The sequence below is a fragment of the Ambystoma mexicanum genome, chromosome 1p (assembly GCF_040938575.1).
Source record: "Ambystoma mexicanum isolate Mex_15411 chromosome 1p, UKY_AmexF1_1, whole genome shotgun sequence".
Classification (NCBI taxonomy): Eukaryota; Metazoa; Chordata; class Amphibia; order Caudata; family Ambystomatidae; genus Ambystoma; species Ambystoma mexicanum.
In genome coordinates this window covers 644178400-644192907 of record NC_090921.1, presented here as the reverse complement: position 1 = coordinate 644192907, position 14508 = coordinate 644178400, and the positions used below count along the sequence as shown (strand labels likewise).

General features: G+C 43.8%; 1 protein-coding gene across 1 annotated transcript in view; it reads left to right on the top strand.

Moving 5' to 3' along the window:
• Positions 1 to 2452: 2452 nt before the first annotated feature.
• Positions 2453 to 14508, top strand: part of LOC138548640 (uncharacterized) — a 633569-nt gene continuing 621513 nt past the window's right edge. The window contains exons 1-3 of the mRNA XM_069642327.1: positions 2453 to 2737; positions 3361 to 3445; positions 5146 to 5203. Of these exons, the coding sequence (XP_069498428.1) occupies positions 3437 to 3445; positions 5146 to 5203 (67 nt within the window). The 5' untranslated portion in view covers positions 2453 to 2737; positions 3361 to 3436. The remainder of the gene's footprint in view (positions 2738 to 3360; positions 3446 to 5145; positions 5204 to 14508) is intronic.

Here is a 14508-nt window from a genome sequence, read left to right as displayed (position 1 = left end):
ATACATTCTCTGGGACTGACTACTGTCTCCCAGAGCATCTAAAGTTAAATTGACTTTACTAGTATTTTTAAATTTACAGACCCAGCCCACACTATCTTCCTAAAGAGTACTGGAGGGGTTGCCTAGCTTCCCCTGAGTCTAAACACTCATGTAACAGTCAAATGTTACCCTTTCCCACTTGAAATGGCTGGTGGCAGTGGTTTTAAACAAACTATCATGATTTTTCCTGACCGCGAACACCGGTAGCTAAAAATCGGGTCAGTCATGTTTTCCAATATGACGCCCCAGATCTATCTGTAAAAACAGACTCCGGTCAACTTTTTTCACCATTTCTTTTTGGAAAGGTCCTTCTTGTGTTTGCCTCTGCGCGCCAAACCAGGTTTGGTCCCTTTGTTCATTGACCTTTGGCGGACTTTCTTTGCTGAAGCCCTCCTCTGGCGCCTGAGTGTCTGTGATGGACAGGATGTGAGGGAGGTGCCCGAAACTCCCTGTGCTTAGTCTCCTAGGAGACCTGAATGCACTCTGGCGGGATTGGCCGGCTGGCTATCCGGCAAGGACAGCCACCCTGATGTGTGAGTGACAGCCAGGCTGGAATGAATGGGGGAAAACTGTTTAAAAGCAGATCTCTGGGACTTGGAAAGCAGTGTCGACCACTGAAACGAAAGAACCGAAGATGAGCTGAAGGAAGACGACTGCTGCAAAGCCTGGTCCACCGTTGAAGCCCTGCTGCAGGTCCGAATTGCCTGAAACTCCATCGACAGAGAAGCCCTTCAAGGTCAACTTCTTCCCTTGAGTTTGGTGGGAACAACCAACTCGTAAGCCGCCTGAACACCGTCCCCATACTGGTCGAATTTTCTCCAGAGTGCTGTTGAAAACTGGATAGCCAGTGGGAAGGATACCAGTTCGTGGTCTTTAAGGCACTCACACTTTAAACCAACGTTTTACCAAGCTTTTGGCCTCTTCCCTGGGCAGTGCAGGAACCTCCCGATGTCCTCCTTCTTGTCCCCATGACTGAAGCTCAGGAACAGCGAGATCTGCAGGAACTGCCAGGAACAACTGTTCAGCTACAGCTTTTCTTCACTTACAAGGTACTGTGCAAGTGTGGTGCAGAACTCTGTTCGGCCGCGGTGAAAGTTTGTGAAACTTTCCCAACTTTGACGGCTTGTCCTTCCCTAAACCAACATATAACTTTTCGTCCAACAAAATTCTTCTAAGATCCGTGGCAAAGACTTAACCATTTACTACCAGAACTGTGCTATCCTATACAAGACTCTGAACCATTGACTTTGGCCCAGGCCTGTTGAATTGAATTGCTGGTTGTAGTGAACTGAAACTCTGTATGTGTGCTGTTGATTCTTATAACCTTGTCTTTTTACCCCTTTTTAAAGTAACTGAAGTGGGGAGCTGAACTTCAGAAACTGATTGGTTGTGTATTGTAGTGTATTAGATTGTGATCTTGAGCTGCTTTTGCTAGTGGAATGTATTCCAATTGACTGTATAAATAAATGTATATTCTTTTACCAAGAAACCTTGAGTGTTTGTTTGAATCACTGTAATTTCTAGTCCTTTGTGTAACCTGTTGTACTTCTCACTTTGCTCTTGAGATAAGTTTGGCTGCTCAGCCACTGCTACCACATTACTGCGTAATACAGGCTTGTACCAAAGGTGAAATTGTACTGAGACTTGTACTTTTAATTGTGTCTAGTGTTCCCAAAGGGTACTGCATATGATTCTGCCTAACAGGTCCTGGGCCCAAGTTACAGGCCTGAACGAACCGAGTGTCAGAACTCGAACCCCAGTGCCATTACCAATCATAAAGCCCCTCACTGTGGGAGTTATAGTTATTAGCAATCAGGCATGTTTGGTGCCAATAGCTTTTTTTTAACAATGTGAAATGGTGTGGTAGCTGTTTCACAAGTTTTTTAAAAAGGTGCAAAAGAAAACAGCCACCATGGAAAACAGGAAAAGTGACCGATCCCTAGTCTCTTTTCCCATTCCATGGCAACCCTGAAGGAAAGATGAAGGAGGAGGTGCTATAGCAGGGAAAACAGTGTGCATGGCAGGAGGGAGAGACATGTGGAATAACAGGTAGTAGAATGGGGCGATAGGAAAGTGTGACCAAGCGGAGTTGGGAGTGTTACATGGTTTGGGGGCAATGGGGGCTGGAGGCCAGGATGGAAGATGGTGACCTTCAGCACAGCAGGTGGCTCTGAGTATGAGCTATACCAGGAAGTAAAGCCTACATTCTGAGCTCCTTGTTTGGCTGGAAGGCAAGCTTAATGTCAACTCCCGAGTGGTAGTCTAAGAAAGACCCTGTGTTTTATAGAAAGTAGAACAGAAAAGACAAGACAGATTTGTATTTATGACTTGCCCCTACAGCCAGTGCCATGTTTACATTCTGAGATGGAGCCATTCAATGTGAACTCATAAACAGGTAATAATGCCTTCTGTGAGCTCACTTCTTCAGAGCTCTGCTGGGAAACCACTTGTGCTCACCTGTTTTATGGCCACTGCCTATGAGATACATCGATTTTACAAGTCCATCATTTACTTCTGAGGTTACCAATCTACATTGTTCTTTTGCAGAGTTTATAGAGCCTGATGTGAAAAATCCATCTTTTTTTGGGAGGGGAAAGCCTCAGCCACATAGCCCTTGTGCGGACATGGATCGAGTTGAAGGATTTTGTTCTCCCTGCTTTGTAATCTGAGGACCCTAACGGGAGACACCTTTGCACAGGTAAGCTAATTTCAGCATTTCCCTAATTTGCCACTTCAACTGCCAGGAATACATTTTGGGGTGTAAATGTCAGCTCTCTCAGTAACAGAGCGCCAGGTATTAGTGACTAGCTTGCCTTCAAGCCAGTCTACAAGGCGGAGTTTTAGATTCACCAGTAATGGGACCTGTTCTGACTGATATGTTCCCTATTTCTATGGAGATGGAAGAAGTCACCTTTGACAGTTCTTTGAGAGACACCGAAGATCAGTGGTGCCAGACAGACTGATGCGGCAAGTGGGAGGGAGAGAGGGAGTGGTGGGGAGAGAGGAGAGAGAGAGGGGGGGGGGGGAGAGATGGGGAGAGACGGGGACAGAGGGGGAGAGATGGGGTGAGTGGGACAGGGGGGGAGTGGGAAGGGAAGGGGGAGGAAAGGGGAGGGGAGTTTTGGCAGTTTTGGAGGGTGTGGTTGTTAATGGCACATAATAGCCCCTCCCACACTCTTTAAACAATATCGCAGTTATGTGAACACACACACACACACACACACACACACACACACTCCGTGTATTGCACAACACTGAAGTAGGCTATACAGTTGCTGTGTTCTTCCATACTTTGAACACAATGTTGGTTTTTATTTTCAGTTTTCTGCAGTTACAGAGAAGCTCCTCTGCCATATTCTACTGTCTCCAGGAGTTGCCCTTTTGGTCTTATTTCAAGATGCCTGGCGTGAGTTTCAATTTATCTATTAAGAACATAGGCATGGTTTAAAGTTGGACAACGAGGGAGCAGTGTTGTTTCCTGGTCAGAACCGTTTAACTTCTTTAAGAGATTCTGACATTTGGCAGTGGAGGGTTCTGGCTGGATGAGATTACTTATCTTCGGTTGTTGATTGCTGGGGCCCTGTCCAAACTAGCTATCTCTTCCTACTGGTTGGTGCCACAGCATGAGGCTCTTCCTTTTCAGTTTGGGCTATTAGATGGTGCTGGCTGAAACTCTTGCATTAGAGTACAGTTATGGAGAAATAGCATGTGAGGCGGGACACAGAGCTTGCACTGCCCATGGCCATGCAAATCTCTATGGCCATTCCTACCCAGTTCCTGGCCTTGCCCGCCCAAAACACCTTCTCATGGGAGCGCTTTGGGCTCGCTTTAAACCAGCCGGACCATCAAACCTTGCACTTGAAGTGCCTGCCAGTGTTTTTATTAAAGTAGCCTTCTGAGAGCCAATGGCTTAATTGGAGGTGTAAAATAAAAATGTCTTAACCAGGTCTGCCTTCAGCCACTCAACGTCCTGTTAAAATAAGCATTGGCAAAGCCAACGGTTTTTGCTTGTGTGTAAGTATTAGGTATTTGCAGGAACTGCTATTAGATGGCCAGTTACTCGCACCATTTTGTACCTGCTACCATCAATGGCCAGTTAATACCACTACGGCATTGCCTGGCGAGTGCACAAAAGCCCAAACTATTGCCATTTACAATGCTTGTTTTCATTGTTTTCTTCTTGATTTATAGGGGATTCCTGTGCACATTAATAACCCAATATGGTCCATTGGACCTTCATGTAAAGGCATCATGCACATTGTATGCACCTTTCAGAAAGCAGTGTCAAAGGCCCATCCAACCATCACCCTCCATCTTGCTTTGAAGGTCCTGGATCAGAGAAGACCCCCTTACCTGCAATAATGACAGATAGACTTGGCCTGTTATACTCAGGTGATTATTAAGACTTTGCCATCAAAACCGATTACTGCTACCACCACTTGGTCCCATGAAAATACCATGGCATCAATAGTGATAGGACAGTGGTGTTAGCCCTCATTGTTGGAATCTACAGGACTCCATGGTGAATTTGTTCATAATAATCGCCAGCAGTAATTCCAAGGCAGTCGAGTTTATGGCTAGAGGTAAATCCTCCACTTTTCCGCAGAAACTTCATAGTATAGCGGTGCAGCAAAGCAATGGTAAAGTGCCATTTATGAAATTAGTGGCTCTTTACTGCAATTTTTACTGCACCACTTTAATGAGGCCTAATGTACCTTGGCCAATAGACTCTAAATGGAGCAACCTTGACCTGTGATTTGGTGAGCACTTTTAGTATGTATCACTGGCCCACGTGCCTTGAACCAGACTTGAAATCCAGTATACACCCATTGCAGATTGAAGGAGATGGATTTTATACACTCAAAACAGCCAATGGGCTAGTGTACACGTATAGTGCTGATGATGTCACAGATGCATAATACTTTAGTTTTGTGTCTTTTATATTTTTCATATTTAACTGTCCTTTTAGAAAAAGCAGGTGTTCCATCAAACAGATAACTCTAAGGTTACGTCCAAACCTCCATGGTTCTGAAGTGTTGTAGATTTGTGAATGTTGTATCAGTTTATGGAGAAGTCATTTCCTTGTCTATCATGGTTCATTTGCAGATATTTTCCTGCTTCTCTGGATTACGCCGGCATGGATCGTACAAGGTCTGGGATGGAAGTAAGACATCTTCGAGTTTACTATTCTTCCAATGTACAGTTTTCCTATATTTTAAAAACAAACATGAACAGAGGTGGGGCAGAAATGTATCAGTATGGCTAGAGTAAAAACAATAACACCAATGGAAAATAGGAAACAAATCTAGCCTGAAACATTCTCTTCCCCCTGTAGAAAGTATAAACATAGTCCGTACCAACTATTAAAATAAAGAACACCTTGGGTGCAAAGGCACTAAACGGAGACATCATTTAAATTGGAAAATGTTGCTGAAATGTGGCACGTCAAATGTTTCAACCCACACCTGGTCTGCCTACCTTTACAGGTGTGACACGGGTCAGGAATCTGATCTTGTCAAGGGTAGAATGGGAAACCCCCTGAGCCTGCGGTGGGATGCTTACTAGGGTGGAAGCCAGAGTCAGTCCTACTGCAGAGGGTGAAGGTGACAATTCAAAGGTACCCAGTTCCTGTCCTCACCTCACGTGCCTTCACGTATATGAACAGTACCACAGTGCATCACCCATAGCTCTTTAACCCAATGCTTGCTAGTTTCTTTCATTTCAGGCAACAACATATAGCAAATGCCCGGGCAGACCACCTACAAGATTATAGCCCATCAGATCTTGCAGTTGGACTACACCAGTCGTTGGATCGCCAGAATGGGGCGTGACTAGTGGGAAAACAGAAAGCTGATGAGCATTTCAGCAGAGCACCTGGGTATCCACAAAGGGTGCTGCATGCTGCCTAAGGATATCAGCATGTGCCGCACTCCAGTAGCTGCACTGGAGGTCCACCAGAAGAACTATTATAAACTTGCCTTGGAGCGGCTTCCTGAAAACCTCAAAGACCTCCCAATACTTAACCATGGCATGGCCCTCTGACATGAACTGAAACATTTTCCAATATGGATCGCCGCCTTCCCGGCATGGTGGACCCTCAAGGAAAAAGGGGACGGGTATAGCCCTCTTTTTATGTATTCTTTCAATAGTAACACCTCCTGGCCGGGGACGTTAGGGCGAGATTGGCAAGGGGTAAAAGACCAATGGTCAAAGGAGGGGGAGGATAAGGAGTGGGACAAGAAACAGAAAGGTGTAAGTTATTCGGTTGACCTAAATTTGAGGAGATGGTGGTGGCAGGCCAAGAAACCAGAAAGAGGAAGAACAGTGGACTGGAGATGTTTTGGAGAGATCATGAGGTATTGGTTGGTGAGAGCAAGTGGTACTGTGCTGTGAGTGTGCATGTAAGGCAGGTGAATGAGAATGTTAGTGTAGAGACTGAGTGGAAGGCGATTGAGAGTGTGAAAGGATGGTGACTAAAAAGAAGGTGGGGTGGAGTAATAGTGCAGGGGCAGAGCAGTAGTGGAGTGGGGGAGTGACAGGGGAGAGAGTAGGAAAGAGTACAATTGGAGTGTGGAGATACAGTTCTGAGAGATCGAGATATATCAGAGGGACAGAGGAGGATGTAGCAGGAGAGAATGATGGGATGGAGTTGGAAGTAGAGTAGTAGGAGCAGGGTAGAATAGCGGTAAGAGATAAGGAGAGTAACATACAGCCATGGAAGGAAGGAGGCAGAGTGGGGCCTGAGTGGCTTAACGGTAGTGTTGGGTCAATCTAGGAAGTCCCAGAGGAAGGACAGAACTTTGATAGTAAGGGTTAAAAGCGCTGGATATTAACCCAGGGAGTAGCGATGCCTGGGCTAGGGGTGGCATTGCTTCTTCTAGATGAGAGAGAGAGATAAAAGGATGGCCCTGTGTGCCCTAACAATAATTTTTTTTAAAGTCCTTGAACCACCTCTGGGAGTTGGTGTGTTCTTAAGGGCATCTGTGACACAGGCTAATAATCCCTATAAATGTGTTAATGCAGAATACACTCTTAAGCACTACCCACTCCGGTAACACCCAGTTTTACCACTCTCACCAGCATCAAAGAAAAGTGTACAATATACAATGACGTACTCCTAAAATGCCCCGAACTGTCACACAACATAATCAGCATATTGCAAGGTATAATCTTCACTACAAGAGTGGTTGGAAGGCAGGCTAAAAACACAGACACTAATTGGTGCACATTTCAGGAGTTCTCCAATTTTTTTGTCTCCCCGCCCATACACCAATCCCTGGGTGGAAGTCTTGGCATGTTCATTCTCCCAAATGGCCTGGTGGCGGGCGGGGGAAGATGCTCCTTATCATTCCTCCCCTGCAATTTCTTTAACAATGTACCTTTCTTTCCACAACTCTTTTCCTTGGCGAACCCTCGCCATTGCTGCTGCACTACATAACTGCTCCCCATGCTAGTATAACCATATGCCAGCTATCCCTTATTCTCCCTCCCTAAACTTCCCCAAAACTCTGCAAAATCATGTCTAACATTGAACAACTAACCTTAAACTTGTAACTCCAGTATGCAGGAACAACCCTCCTTTGAATGAGTTTTCCTTTCCCCCGCTTCAAATTAGCGATCGCTATCCACCACACAATGCCTCGTAATTAATCCTTCCCATTTCCCTATTCCCCTCCCCCACCCCGTTTGTCTTTTCCAATGTCTTCCTATTCTTGCCCACTTTCCATACACTGCATAACTAAAAGGCTGGTGAAACAATTGTCATAGGTCAGTGCTTTTTTAACCTAAATCAGGTCACCTTTTATCACCTTCAACATGACCCTGGTAGCTTCCAGCAATATACAATATTCCTTCAAGATGTGAAAATAACAACAGTGGCATCTAATCTCTCGCATGCAATTCACGCAACAGAGGTATTAATGGACCTCAATATTCCAGCCGGTCAAGTGGCACAGCGAGTAGAGTCTGCTAATGCAGGTTCGAGTCCCGGCAGGAGCCAAACTCAGCCTTTCATCCTTCCGAGGTCGATAAATGATTACCGTGGGTAATAATAAGCAGCACTCAGATACGTGAGGGTTCGTAGCGCTATACAAATGCCAAATTATTATTACCCCCCCAAAAAAAAACACTACCGAATCATGCTCACTTGATAGCTCATCTATAATTGTCTTCCACAAGATTGTCTCTCTGCATGCCTCCGTGCCTATTTTACAAGCCACATTTCCCTGGCACCTCTGCTTCTTTGGCCACACTAATATCTGCAGTAACAGTAGGGGGTGGGTTTAGCATACCGAATGTGAACATAAAACAACTATCAGCTCTGCCAAATTCTTTTTCCAAATTCCCATAATCCTTATAACCCATTGACCACTGCCCCAGTTTCTTCAATTCCTCCTCACTGACACCTACCCTACACTCTTCTGTCACCCCATCCTAAATTATGAGTACTTAAAGTCCAGTCCTTTAAGCCCTCCCTCATTTCTTTGGTAGCGCAGCTAACAGTTTCCCTGCTGTCAATGCACCCGTGTTCATGTGTGAAACAATGTTATATCTATCATTCCTTTTATTGTGCCTACATGCCAAGATCTCCCTCACTGAGTATAATAAACCTTTGTCATCAGCCTGCCAAAGTCATCCATGTACCTGTTCCCTTTTGATGTGTTTTCCCCATTCTCATGTAGATCCTCACAGTCCCCGTCCCCGTCTCTTGTACCAGTAATAGTAAAAACACCCAAAGGAAACCTAGCTTTTTACCTGGTGCTGCGGCCTTGGTAAGTGCTCCTTTTGACCCTCTCCCCATTCCACCTGCTGCAAGCAGGCCATTAGCCTTGCATCCCTCCATTGTTCCTGTGTGAGGGTTCCTTTCTTCTATCCCCTCCCAAACTTTCGCCTTTCACTCCCCTTCCCACCCCCTGCCTCCCATTGGGCCTGCTTGCAGTCAGCTGATTGGACATCAGCCTTATCAGGTGCCCACTCAGGGCAGCCTTGCCTGGGTAGCCAGCTAAGGGCCAGAGCAAATGGCACCTCCTTAGGCACTTCCCCATTTCCTGTTCGCCATGGGCGCCCTACAAAGCGGTCTACTGCAACCACCGTGTAGGGTGTTAAGAGTTGGTAGCATGGCCAGTGCTGTGCTTCTGAAACCCTGCCACTACACCACTACTTTATTACTACCATGCAATGCTTGCCAATCTGTTGACTCTTGCTGTGCTCCAAAGCTAGCCTTTGTATTTGCATTTAGCTTGGATGTCTCTCGACAGCATTCACTGTGAATTATTTAAGTTTTAAAATCTGACTTCGAGCAGAGATATTTCTTTTGTCTGCCTCAACTTATCTAAGTTCAACTTCATTTTGCCTTATTTCCTTATTCTGTAGGGCTGTAGGGTTTCGCTACCAGTTCACTATTAGTTCTCAGTGTATATCTGTCAGGTCTGCAGTCTGACTTATGTTAGCTTTGTGCTTCACTCGGTACTCCTACACTCTCTGAACATTCTCATACTCTTACACTCTCTGAACATTCTCATATTTTCTCTGAATTCAAGTTTTTATTTTTCAGTTGGTTTGGCCCTTAACCTCATTGTGTATAAAAGGAGAGTTCCCCCATCCACCATGGCAGAGAGTAATCTAGCAATTGATTGTTAATGAAGTAACTGGAAGCTGATTGGAGGTTTTGTTTGCCATGGAATCGAAATAGCATTCTAAACTGCCTTTCATTGTCCTTCCTTAAGTAGGAATGTCCTGTGTCTTTTTGCTCTTGAGTTCAGGCCTAAATCTTGAAAGTTGATCAAGTTCTAGATTAAGAATTCATCCAACAGTAATTCAGCCTGCATTGGGCATGAAAAACAGAGCATTTCGTGGAAACGCAGCGATATTAAGCGCTCGAAACAAGTCTTTTTTCAGTGCACATATTCAATGGTACAGCGCTCTCTAGCATACTTCGAATTAAGTAATATGCATGGCCCTGTCAGTAACGCTTTACTCAAAATATATATGAGATGTTAGTCTCCATAAGGTTAGATCCGCACGCATGAACAAAATAATAGTTTTATTTAGAATTCTTCCTACTTATTCACGTCAGTTATACTATGTTTTTTCCTTTCAAGTAAGGTGCTGTCAGGTTTCCTTAATTACTGTCATCAGGTTTCCTTTAATTACTGTTAGGTTCCCTTTAATTATTTCCCTTTATTTCTGTGTGGTTTTGGCCTTGACCTTTCTATACAGATTCCTGGCTCTGGCCCAAGGCAAGATGGAGTTTTACAATAGAAGCCTTGATTGGCTAGAGAGAACTGCAGGACCACAATGAACGTTCTAAACTGTCACTCTCTGCCTTTCATCGTCGTAACCCCAGCTGAGAGGACGTGCCTGTAGCTGCTCCTGCTGAAGTCTTGGGCCTAGTCGATTTGAACTTTCAAATCCTGGCAGTCGAGCGGCTACTTATGCAGGGTTGTTCAGGAGAAGAATTCATGGTCGCAGGAGAGTTTCTGGAAGTTCTTTTGGAGAAGAAAACATTCTTAAGCTAAGTGACTTTATTTGGATATGTAAATCTTGCTCAGATTCATTAGAAACTTTAGGAGATTGTAAATGAAAATTCAAAAAAAGAACTGATATTACTCTGTTTATAGTTCAACGTTTAATTTTTAAACGCTCGCAAGCAATGTTAGTCTGTTACGTGTGATCGCAGCGCGAGTTTGCGAGCGCGAGAAAAGACTGCTACGTGAAAATTACAGCGTGTGAATTTATTGCGCGTGTACGCGTGCGCGAGAAAAGACTGCTACGTGATTTCTTTAGCGCGCGTGTTCCAGCGCGAGTGTTCAAAGCGCTGTGTTCATTGCGCGTGTAGTCATAGCGCGAGTACGCGTGCACGAGAAAAGACTGCTACGTGATTTCTATAGCACGTGTGTTCCAGCGCGAGTGTTCAAAGCGCGTGTGTTCATTGCGCGTGTGTTCATTGCGCGTGTGTTCATTGCGCGTGTAGTCATAGCGCGAGTACGTGTGCGCGAGAAAAGACTGCTACGTGATTTCTATAGCGCGTGTGTTCGTAGCGCGGGTGTTTAAAGTGCATGTACGCGAGAGTAAGTAAAGACTGCTACATGACTTTTTTCAGCATGAGTTTTCTTAGCGCGTGTGTTCCTCAGCGCGTGTTTTCTTCTCCGGCGTGTGTTTTTTTCAACGCATGCATTGCGCGGGTACATTTTTGCGCGTGTGCGCGAAATGGTTTCAACGGACTTGGAAAAGTTTGCAAGTTCTTCAAGAGACTATGAACTCTATTTATTAAGAAGAAAGAGCAGGATTCATCTAAGTCTTCTTAACTGGAACATTTAACAGTTTATAAGGCAAGAGTCAAGGTTCTTAAGAGTTCAATAATCAAAGGAGTTGCTGTTATTTTCAAGACTTTCAAAGCCACAAGAAAGGTAGAAAGATTTTATCAGCTATTACTCCAATCTTCTCTAAGATCTTAAAAGAGAAGAACCAGGTATGATTCTTTACATTTTAGTTAAGGATATAAAGTTTTCATAATTTAAAGGTAGTAAAGTAATTTGAGGATTCTGTATGTTCTTATGTATTCACTGAAGGTTCCGCATCAGCTAGTCAGAACGTCGCCAGCCTGGTGTTTCTTATGTTATCCACTTCCCCCTTTCCCTTTGGGGTGTAGTTAACAGAGCCGAGAATTATCGGGTTCTGAGGATTACACTTCAGGGGGGTTGTCGGGGGTTCAGCAGCTTCCGCGGACACAGGATAACTCTCAGCCTGACAGGTGCACACGCATGTCTGAAAGAATAGCGTTTGCAAGAAAACTGCCTGAAGGAGATTAGTGTTTTGGTTGAGACAATAAACCAATGGTCATGTGCATGGGAGTAGTGACTTAATTCTCTTGATGAAATTTGTTGTGCGAAAAGAAGAATGAAATAAGATTAAAACAATGTTTTGCTCTTTATCATTCAACTCATAGGAAATAACAAAATAGCTAGTAGGAACTTCCCTTAGAGCAACATTTCCAGTTTTTAAGGAAAAAGGTGTAAGAACCACTTTAAATAACAGGACGACATACAGTTTCCAGTTTAAAACAAAAAACAAAAATCAGAAAGGTATATTTTTCCAAAGTTATTTTAAAAGACAATAATTCAGCAAGACTTTGAAAAGAGGATATCCTGTTACCTTTGGGATGTCCATCTGAATTCAGAAAATCATTTGAAAATTCCTCTCAGCTCTTGTAGAGGAATGCACAGGTATTTATTGTTTTTTAAGGGGGAGGAAAGGTGGCCATTGAGTGTTAGAGTAATAATAATTTGTTGTTTTCTTCCCCTCTGCAGATATTCCCCAGTGCAAGGCAGATAATATGTTGCCTATTTTTTGTATCCACTTCCCCTTTCCCCTTTCCCCCTGGAATATTCGGATTTCAGCTGTTACACTGATCAGTTTTTGTCCATACATCTAAGGGGTATCTGTGGGGTCAGCAGTTCCTGTGGGCAAGGAAGAGCGGGACCTGACAATATTTTCTAATTATGATAAATGCCTTTCTGTAATTTCCTTACTTGACCCTGAGTTACTTCTCAGGCTCCATTCTGCTTCTGTTTATTACTAGTGGTTACTTGTTTTGTGTCTTAAGCTCAAAGCCCCTTGTACTGCTGCTGGACTTTGTTTTTGCTCACCAAATCTATTGATGTAAGTTTTTGTGCTGCTGGGTCACTGAAATGCTTTTATATATTAAGTTCCTGTTCCTCAGTGCTGCTGCACGCATAAATCCTAACTAGCTTGTGGCTTGCCGCACCGTGCTGCAGTGCTCATAAAGAATCCTTTTTTACTTGCCTCTTAGCCATGCACACCTGTTCCACTATGGTTCTCGTCTTGCCTTCAGAAAAGCTTCTCTTCAGAAGCCATACACTTGCGAAAAGTAATGACTAGTGTGGCCAAGGCAACCCTAGCGCAACAGTACCACACTGCAGAATGCGAATGGTCCATTCCTAAAATCGCTCCCGGCCTTTACTGCTCACATGCACATAAACTCGGCAGAGATGCAGGTAATAGCTCACACACTCTGTCTCTTCTGAGTTTACCTGCTGACTTGACTGCTTCAAATGCAAAATGTGCATTTGTTAAAACACTTTCAATTAATTTACAGTTCCAGAATTATTTACATCAGCTGCACTAACTTATAAACATTTACTAAAGTTGACGTCACATTAAAAAGGACTTCATAAATGATATACACTTAGCTCAGAGTCCCTTGAAGGGTTTAACATGAAGATAGTTCTCCTCTTTAGGTTTCTTCCTCTGTATCTTCCTGTATGCTGCTTTTACTCAGTTATATCTGGAGCTCTTGTTTGCTGTGACCTGCACATCATGAATGAAAGGTAGTTTAGAATCCGGCTAAATATTCCAAGCTGTCCTTCATAAACCTCCAACCAATCAAATCCTAGAACAGCTCCCTCCATCTTGGAAAGGATTAACTCCAGTCTCCTGGTGGAACTTTTGTAAAGGAATTCATAGTTGTCTCAGAAACACTCAGAAATACTTCAAAACAGTTTTCTCAAATGGGCAAAACACCCCCCAGCCTTATGCACCACCTTTCCCCTCTTGGAATACTTTCCACGCAGGACTCTGACCCTGACAGAATGTAGCCACTGTATTACATTTAGCTGTCTTTTGAGTGCAGCCACTGAATTGAAGTTATCTAAACTGTTGAGTGTAGACACTGCATTCATGGAGCAAAATCTTAAGTGTAGTTACTGTATTGCATTTAGATGAATTTCTGAATGTAGACACAATATTGAATCAGCTGAATGTCTGAGTGTGTAACCACTACATTGAATTTAGGTGCACATTTGAGCATAGCCACTGCGCTTTAACCCAGCTGTAGAGTATAGATATCAGACTGAATAGAGTACTGCTGCCCTCTGAATCCTGCATTTGTGTTGAAATTGTACTACACTCTGAGGTTTGCCACTGTACTAGCCACCCCTGCTCCTCCACCACACTCCCACATACTGTCAGGCTTTATCTTCAATCAGGATGTTGTCCGCGGAAGCTGCTGAACCCCCGCAGTCCCCTTTGGATGCTAACCTCTTAACTGGTAACAAACAGTTCAGCTGAGAGCATCCCCAAGGGAAAGGGGGAAAATGGGACAAAATAATAAACTTCAGGTTTGGCTCAGCTTCTTAAGATCTCTTAACCTGTAGATAAAATAACAACAAATAAACTTTAGTCACTAACCTTTCTTTTCCTAGGCTCTGACTTCTCTTTATCGAATTGAATAAATAAACACGCCATCATACCTGAATATCATCTATTGATAACTTAGAGGAAGTGTTAGTTTTCTTACTGAAGAAAAAGTAGTGTCTCTACTATCTCCTTCAATTCAGAATTGGAAAGCTGCTGTCTTTAACTCACTCTCTCAGTTCCATGAATTAGTTTTCTAGCAGTTGAAATTCCAAAACACACATGCTCATCTGAAAATGCTAGGTCGGTTTTTGT